This window comes from Osmerus mordax, chromosome 13, assembly GCF_038355195.1.
Source record: "Osmerus mordax isolate fOsmMor3 chromosome 13, fOsmMor3.pri, whole genome shotgun sequence".
Lineage (NCBI taxonomy): Eukaryota > Metazoa > Chordata > Actinopteri > Osmeriformes > Osmeridae > Osmerus > Osmerus mordax.
This window is the reverse complement of record NC_090062.1, coordinates 17960279-17969595: the sequence shown is the minus strand read 5'-3', so window position 1 is coordinate 17969595 and position 9317 is coordinate 17960279. Positions and strand designations below refer to the sequence as shown.

Sequence of the window (9317 nt, the reverse complement as noted above, 5' to 3'; positions counted from 1 at the left end):
ACATCAAAGCTTTCTACCTCACAAAGTCTTTCGAACACACACACACACACACACACACACACACACACAACCTCTCTGCTCTCTGTTACACGCGCACACCCTCCCTCTCAGAAAGTCCCTGCTGTATGTGTGTGTGTGTGTCGGTGTTACAGTGAGTGTGTGACAGAGTGTGTGTGTGTGTGTACTTAGATACCGCCGTATTCTCAGTAGCATTACTCAGATTCATATAACACCTCTCTCAGCTCAGTACATTCTTAAATTAAGTGTTTTAACCTCAGTTAACATAACATACAGTATTTTTATCTATATATAGGCCTATGTAAATGATATTTCAGGTAAATTAGAATACTTGGGTAACATTTAAATCAAAGCTTGATCATAACAATGACAGATCTCCTCTATGTTTTTGCATTTTGTTCTGTGTTTTTATGTATGTATTTATTTATTTATGTCAGTCAATTTAATTTACAATCCGTAAAAGTCTCAAAGTGCTACAGCGTCACAATTTACGGAAAATTAAAATGTGACGGAAACTTCGAGAAAGCAGGACAGCGGGAGAAGAGAAAGGAGTGGGGGCATTCAGGCGACGAATTAGAAACGAAGCTATTCAGATTATTCAGATGCTTAATTCCCCCCTCCCCTGCCCTCCACCCCCATCCCCTTCCCGTCCCGCGTGCAGCTGAGGGTCTTTTCTGTCCTCGAGCCGTGATGTCAGCGCGCCTCATTGAAAGCGCTCACTCTGAGTTTCTCCGCTGAATGCTCGCGCTGAGCACAATGGCCCAAATTTGAATACCACGCGGATATATGCCAGCCCCTCACCCCGACAATAGAAAAGGGGGTACTTCACTCCTTTTCAACCATGTTGTTATTTTATTGGAGTCGTAAATGTGTTTGATTCATTTATGTCTTTTTCGGAGTGTTGTGGAGTTTTGAACACTCGCACGAGCGCAGCAGCGCTCCTAGCTGCTTAAAGTGACCGTTTCGGTTTTGTTTGTTCCCGACAGATATACACGGACTGGGCCAACCACTACCTCGCCAAGTCAGGCCACCGGCGTCTCATCAAGGACCTGCAGACCGACGTGACTGATGGCGTGCTGCTGGCTGAAGTGATACAAGTTGTCGGTAAGGAACCGGTTGCTCATTTAAGCTGCATTTTCCGAAATGTCAAATTTTAAGTTATAGATGTTAAAAGACCGCAGTATAAATCCAGGGGATCATTTATGAAATCGTATCATTGTGTTCGGCATGTATACTATCAAAGTATGGATCAAACAACCCTTTCTTGTGGCACTGCATTTATTTGAACAATGACGCGTTCAGAGAGCAGTTATTCGCGTGCACGGGCGACTTCCGTTATTAAATGTCATTCGGCCCGTCCGGGTTCCTATGAGCCTGTCATTGTCCCTCTTCAAGACCTGCCCTGTCATCTGGGGCTGCCCCTCCAGCTGATCACTGACTCATCACACACACACGCGCACACACACACACACACACATCTACAGGGATGTTGTGCTGATCTGAAGGCATCTGTCCAGGTGTGTGACAGGGCCCATACAATCTGACAGTTTCTTTAGTGCTCTGACAACCAAATTTATAATAGCTCTCAAGTTGCACACTGTCTGAGCTAGAATACACACACACACACAGCTGACCACAGTGTCATGTAACATCATAGGAAGCACACCCCTGCCAGAATCTCACCACCCATCCACCTGTTTATCTCTCCACTCCCTCCAGACACCCCACACAGACCACCCCAGACATAGCCCCTCCCTGCTAGACTGGGGCAGATAGACCACCCCAGACATAGCCCCTCCCTGCTAGACTGGGGCAGATAGACCACCCCAGACATAGCCCCTCTCTGCTAGACTGGGGCAGATATACCACTAGCAGAAACATGAGCTTCTTAAGAACAGAGAGGAGAGGGACTGGGACTGTGTCTAGTGTTTCCCACCTGGCAGCATGGTGTTTCCACACCTGGCAGCATGGTGTTTCCACACCTGGCAGCATGGTGTTTCCCACCTGGCAGCATGGTGTTTCCCACCTGGCAGCATGGTGTTTCCCACCTGGCAGCATGGTGTTTCCCACCTGGCAGCATGGTGTTTCCCACCTGGCAGCATGGTGTTTCCCACCTGGCAGCATGGTGTTTCCACACCTGGCAGCATGGTGTTTCCACACCTGGCAGCATGGTGTTTCCACACCTGGCAGCATGGTGTTTCCCACCTGGCAGCATGGTGTTTCCACACCTGGCAGCATGGTGTTTCCACACCTGGCAGCATGGTGTTTCCCACCTGGCAGCATGGTGTTTCCACGCCTGGCAGCATGGTGTTTCCACGCCTGGCAGCATGGTGTTTCCCACCTGGCAGCATGGTGTTTCCCACCTGGCAGCATGGTGTTTCCACACCTGGCAGCATGGTGTTTCCCACCTGGCAGCATGGTGTTTCCACGCCTGGCAGCATGGTGTTTCCACGCCTGGCAGCATGGTGTTTCCCACCTGGCAGCATGGTGTTTCCCACCTGGCAGCATGGTGTTTCCCACCTGGCAGCATGGTGTTTCCCACCTGGCAGCATGGTGTTTCCACACCTGGCAGCATGGTGTTTCCCACCTGGCAGCATGGTGTTTCCCACCTGGCAGCATGGTGTTTCCCACCTGGCAGCATGGTGTTTCCACACCTGGCAGCATGGTGTTTCCCACCTGGCAGCATGGTGTTTCCCACCTGGCAGCATGGTGTTTCCCACCTGGCAGCATGGTGTTTCCCACCTGGCAGCATGGTGTTTCCACACCTGGCAGCATGGTGTTTCCACACCTGGCAGCATGGTGTTTCCCACCTGGCAGCATGGTGTTTCCACACCTGGCAGCATGGTGTTTCCACACCTGGCAGCATGGTGTTTCCCACCTGGCAGCATGGTGTTTCCCACCTGGCAGCATGGTGTTTCCACACCTGGCAGCATGGTGTTTCCCACCTGGCAGCATGGTGTTTCCACGCCTGGCAGCATGGTGTTTCCACGCCTGGCAGCATGGTGTTTCCCACCTGGCAGCATGGTGTTTCCCACCTGGCAGCATGGTGTTTCCACACCTGGCAGCATGGTGTTTCCACACCTGGCAGCATGGTGTTTCCCACCTGGCAGCATGGTGTTTCCACACCTGGCAGCATGGTGTTTCCCACCTGGCAGCATGGTGTTGGCCCCTCCCCCCCTGATGCTCTCAGCTGCTGGGGGGCGGGGCCTGAGGGTGGGGGGCAGGGCCTGAGGGTGAACCCACACCCATATGTACACAAACATAGTCAGGGACACACACACTACGAAAGACTGGAGAGAGAACCAATAATATCACTAAACAGACCTTCTGTTTCCCTCCCTTTCTCTTTCCCTCCTTCCCTCCCTCCCTTTCCCCCTTTCCATCTCTGTCTCGCTCTCTCTCTCCCTCTCTCTCTCGCTCTCTCTCTGCTTCTCCCTCTCTCTCCAGCTAATGAGAAGATCGAGGACATCCATGGCTGTCCAAGGAGCCCTTCTCAGATGGTGAGTGATCTCAGCTTGCTTTGAAAGCAGGGGGGTATTCCAGGTAGCGGGTTTAACAAATCGTGAACCTAACCCTGAACTCTGAGTTGATCTACTCTAAAATGGGAAACTCAGACTTTTCGGTTCCAGAAAAGCTGATTTTAATTTTTTAACTCAACTCGGAGTACGTCCACTCTGAGTTAAGCGCGGGCATGAGAACTATTAAAAGCCAATATCAATGGAGCTCCGATACTAGGATCCACCATTGCACCCGGCGACAAAAAACGTCCTACTTCACCACACTTCAGATATAAGTTTTATTTTGTTTTTATGGTGAATCTAAGCACATATTCCAGAAAAAAGCAACACGGCTGTAGCAGCGTATACAATTGGCATGGGAGACAATTGCTGCCGTGTCAATGCAGACATTTGAATGCAATAGCCAGTCCATACATAGACCATTTATCCCCACTGTCCGTTAATATCACAGGATAAAAAGTGGTGGAGTTAAAATAATAATGAAATAGCATGTTCAATGTTATATTAAATATAAAAACATACTACGAACAGGTAAGGCATATTTAGCTTAGGCCTATACGCTTGTAATTGTAGCCTCTACGTAACCTTGGTTTTAATCATATTCGACATGATACAAAGGAAATATCAATTGGTGCCTATTTCGACTTGTAGTAGCAGTTGCCCCAAACATAATGCTTTTCATCACATGATGATGATGATGACGATTAAGATGACGGAGAGACATTGCTGCCGCAGAAATGTATGCAGAGAATTATGTATCCTGTTGAACAGAGCATGGATACAGTATACAGTGAGATGTTTATTTAATTGCAGGTGAATTCTGCATGTGGAACTGTGAAATTTAATGTAATCTCATGTATTCCCAGTTACAAGTAAATGAGTTGCACCTCATGAAGAAAGTGCCAGAAACTGACCAAGAGATGGTGTAGGCCTACTTAGCTTAGAAGAATAAAGGCTTATTTTGAAAAAGATTTACTGGAGCACCAGTTACAGGAGGGTGCATGGTCACAGGTGATGTTAATTGTAGGAACAATAGCCTATATGAATACTAATTGTTTAATTTGCTGAATTTCTATTTTGACCCAGAGATGGTATACTTAGGGCAGAAGAATAAAGGCTGATCTTGTAAGGCTATCAACCTGCCCCCACCTCTCATATGGTAAAATCTGGAGTTACTGGATGGAGTCTCAACTTGATGGCTCTCACACATCATTGTGTATCTTACTGTAGCATTGCTAGTCATATATAAGTAAGGGTCAAGATTGTGGTGTGATTAGTTGTTCTTGGGTATAAAAGGAATTGTGAAGCATTGTTCTGTGGATTCTTGATCTCTAAGACCTTCTCCTCAGCTCTGCTTGTCCTACTCCTTCTTCCTCACCTCTTGCTTTCTATCTCTGGTTTACAATAATCATAGTAGAGTAGGTAAGAGTTAACCTTCATTGATTTCGTTCATTTGCAATATGATTAAATGATTATTTTATTTAACCTTACTTTGACCATTCTTGCTCTAATTTAACCCATAGAGTCAACTAACTGTAATTCCATTGGTATTGGCATAAACTGTTCAGTTTCCCATCTTCGTTCAAACCATAGGGGAATTAGTTTTGGTTGTTTGGTCAATATTGACGCCCTACAATCTTGAAATAGTTTTGCTGAAACACCATTTACAGGACGGTACATGGTCACAGGTGAATCATGTAAATTGAAGGAACAATAGCCGTTAAAAATACAAATTGTTGGATTTCTATTTGTAGGCAATGAAGAAGACCAAATACAATTTCAATTGTTTGTCTTTATTTCAGTGCCAAAAAGCATTTGGTCGGTTCTGAGTGCACGTCCAAGGCGAGTAACATTAGCAATGTAGGCCTAAGGGCTGAGAATGTTGCTAAAATAAATTACAGATTGTGACGGAAAACGGTAACGTTAACCTAGGTATTCATCAGGGAATTAAAGCACATCGAATCGCAGTCTTAAAATCATCTCCCGGCGTATAACTAAGCAAATTAAATTTTGTTCGAGATCGGTCGGCTGAACCAGGAAAGGATATCCCCTGTCTGCCAACGCTATCAGGCTCATAAAGTGGGAGGGGATAGGTAGAAACGCAGAGTTTGTCATGGAAAACCTGCTAGCGAGCAGGTTAGGTTCACAGAGTTAGTTACTATGGACACTGACCCAAAGAAGTTAAATCAGTTACAACTAACCAACAAGAGCAACAAGTCCGTCAATAAGAGTCATTGTGGTCCTGGAGGAAACTAAAATCAGGTCCAGCAAATCATTTACCGTTGTACCGTTGTACTCCCGGAACAAGTGCGTCTTAAGCCTTTTCTTGAAGGTGGGGAGACAGTCAGTGTCTCTGATGGAGGTGGGGAGATGATTCCACCATTGGGGGACCAGACAGGAAAAGAGTTTGGGTTGGGAGGTGGCGCTCTTGAGAGGTGGGGCCACCAGACGGTTGTCAGAAGAAGGCCGTACGTAGGTGGCAGTAAAAAAATAGTTAAAAAGTTATTTAAAAAGTTTCAAAAGGTTGAGATTTTTTGTAAACGTTTTCTTTTTTTTCGAAAGGTAGAAAAAGTTTTAGTGAAAAATATTTCACCTCGAGAAAAGGGTTAAAAAAAAAGGTATTATATATAAGGGAGTCAGATGGCTGAACGGTTAGGGAATCGGGCTATTAAACAGAAGGTTGCCGGTTGGATTCTCGGCCGCCCGAGTATGGTAGGTACTTGTACTTGAGTGAAAAATGTGTGTACTTTTGCCATCTTGGCTGCCCGGTGTGTTTGGCTGCTGTCGTAATAAACCCAAGCCTTTATTTACTCAGCTCACTTAACTTGCTGATCATAGACTAGAGACTGGAACAGGAGAAAACGATAGTTATAGTTATTATTATTGAAATGGTGGAATATAAACATCCTAACGATACCAAAACAACCCTGATTGTTTTACTGTTCTATATTCTTCCATACAACACTTTACATCAAGTTAGTTAATGTAACCTGGTACATGGTAGTTAATGTAACCTTCATGTAAAGTGTTGCTAGGTAGCTACATGGTAGTTAATGTAACCTTCATGTAAAGTGTTGCTAGGTAGCTACATGGTAGTTAATGTAACCTTCATGTAAAGTGTTGCTAGGTAGCTACATGGTAGTTAATGTAACCTTCATGTAAAGTGTTGCTAGGTAACTACATGGTAGTTAATGTAACCTTCATGTAAAGTGTTGCTAGGTAGCTACATGGTAGTTAATGTAACCTTCATGTAAAGTGTTTCTAGGTAGCTACATGGTAGTTAATGTAACCTTCATGTAAAGTGTTGCTAGGTAGCTACATGGTAGTTAATGTAACCTTCATGTAAAGTGTTGCTAGGTAGCTACATGGTAGTTAATGTAACCTTCATGTAAAGTGTTGCTAGGTAGCTACATGGTAGTTAATGTAACCTTCATGTAAAGTGTTTCTAGGTAGCTACATGGTAGTTAATGTAACCTTCATGTAAAGTGTTTCTAGGTAGCTACATGGTAGTTAATGTAACCTTCATGTAAAGTGTTGCTAGGTAGCTACATGGTAGTTAATGTAACCTTCATGTAAAGTGTTGCTAGGTAACTACATGTTGTAGTTCTGCTCCTCCCGGGCTGTGGGAGCCTTGTGTCCAGGTGGCTCAGGTTTCTGCTCACGGCTCGTGGCTCCAGCAGTTGGTGTTTAGCCCGGGGCAGTGGGACGGTGGTATTTTTACCACTCCAGGCCCAGTGAGGGAGCACAGCTCAGGGGCAGAGCTGGTATGTGAGTCATACAAGCTGGGGGTTATTTTTGCCTCCTTTGGGGGTACATGTGAGGGGTAGGTCTAGGGGTGGGTAAGATGTGATGGGTAGGTCTAGGAGGGGTTAAGATGTGAGGGGTAGGTCTAGGGGTGGGTGCGATGTGATGGGTAGGTCTAGGGGGGGTTAAGATGTGAGGGGTAGGTCTAGGAGTGGGTACGATGTGATGGGTAGGTCTAGGGGGGGTTATGAGAGGCTGGAGGTTTTTCAACTGGAAAGGGTGCTGGGTACTGGAAGGGGCTCTTAAAGGGTGCTGGGTACTGGAAGGGGCTCTTTAAGGGTGCTGGGTACTGGAAGGGACTGTCCAAAGGGTGCTGGGTTCTGGAAGGGGCTGTCCAAAGGGTGCTGGGTTCTGGAAGGGGCTGTTCAAAGGGTGCTGGGTTCTGGAAGGGGCTGTTCAAAGGGTTCTGGGTTCTGGAAGGGGCTGTTCAAAGGGTGTGTGCGCAGCGTTCCTGTCTGTGCTAAGTCTGGAGACCTCTGGTGACCTCGGGGGCAGCATGTGCCAGGCAGCAGCAGCTGCTCTGGGTCCGAGGTCAAGGGGACAGAGGGACCCCACTGCTGTTACAGCTCACTGGACCCAACCATCCAATCACAGGCTGGCAGGGACAGGAAGGGCTTCCTGGTTGGGATAGAAGAAGACTCCATGGAATACATCAGCTTCTGACTGAAGCTGGTATTAGTCTGTTGTGTTGAGAAGGACGGCTGCTTTTGTGGTTATCTGTTGTTGCAGTTGTTTTCTTATCTGAAAACGTCTGTTGGAAAACTTTGATCACCGTCATTCAGTGACTCATTCTTATTTGATTGTTCTGGTAATCACATGGGCAGCCAATGAGGTATCTTCTCTAAAGACCACACGACCTTTCAACCTAGCTTATCAGCCAATCAGCACGTCCCCTGATTCACTGCCAGTTTTGCCGGGTCAGTCTGGTTACCGTGGTACTTGTGTGCTAGCAACAGAGTTAGCCTAGAAAGTTGGGGCTCCAGGTAGGTTGTTAGTAAGCTGCTGTCTGCCTGGCTGTGCTGTGTCATTACCTGTCTTAAAGCAGGGCTTATTGAAGGTTCTAGGTTGGGTTAGGGGCAGTTCTATGGGTGTATGTGAAGCACTCTGTGACATTGCTTGTAAAAAGGGCTATACAGATAGATTTGATATGATTTAATGAATCAACCATTACAAGCACGTTTTAAAGTTTAATACCATGAAGAATTGTTGTACACCATACATGCCAAAGGAATATTTTTAACTTAACAAAACAGCTGTTTGATACTTACATTTAGTCATTTAGAAGACGCTCTTATCCAGAGCGACTTAAAGTAAGTACAGGGACATTCTCCCCGAGGCAAGTAGGGTGAAGTGCCTTGCCCAAGGACACAACGTCATTTGGCACGGCCAGGAATCGAACCAACAACCTACTGATTAATAGCCCGACTCCCTAACCGCTCAGCCATCTGACCCCCTGATACTTGTGTATGTATTCATATATATATGTAAGTTGATATTCTTTCCTGGGTTAGTGACCTTTGTAGCTTGTCTGCATGCAGGGAACCTCCCCGAGGTGATGTCATCACACAGGTGTCCTGGGTGATTATTAATGACACTCTCTTTTCCGCCAGATTGAGAACATCGACGCCTGCCTCAGTTTCCTGGCAGCGAAAGGAGTCAACATACAGGGCTTATCAGCAGAAGGTACACCTCTCTCTCTCTCCTTCCCCTCTCTCTCTCCTTCCCCTCTCTCTCTCTCTCTCTCTCTCTCTCTCTCTCCTTCCCCTCTCTCTCTCTCTCTCTCTCCTTCCCCTCTCTCTCCTTCCCCTCTCTCTCTCTCCTTCCCCTCTCTCTCCTTCCCCTCTCTCTCTCCTTCCCCTCTCTCTCTCCTTCCCCCCCCCCCCCCTCTCTCTCTCTCTCTCTCTCTCTCTCTCTCTCTCCTTCCCCTCTCTCTCCTTCCCCTCTCTCTCTCTCTCTCTCTCTCTCTCTCTCTCCTTC

At 46.6% G+C, this 9317-nt stretch overlaps 1 protein-coding gene across 1 annotated transcript in view; it reads left to right on the top strand.

Annotated features, from left to right (window-relative positions):
• The window catches only part of nav2a (neuron navigator 2a), a 57237-nt gene that overhangs the window by 2450 nt on the left and 45470 nt on the right, over positions 1-9317 (top strand). The window contains 3 exon segments of the mRNA XM_067249488.1: positions 1005-1122; positions 3466-3518; positions 8951-9023. Coding sequence (XP_067105589.1) covers positions 1005-1122; positions 3466-3518; positions 8951-9023 — 244 coding nt within the window.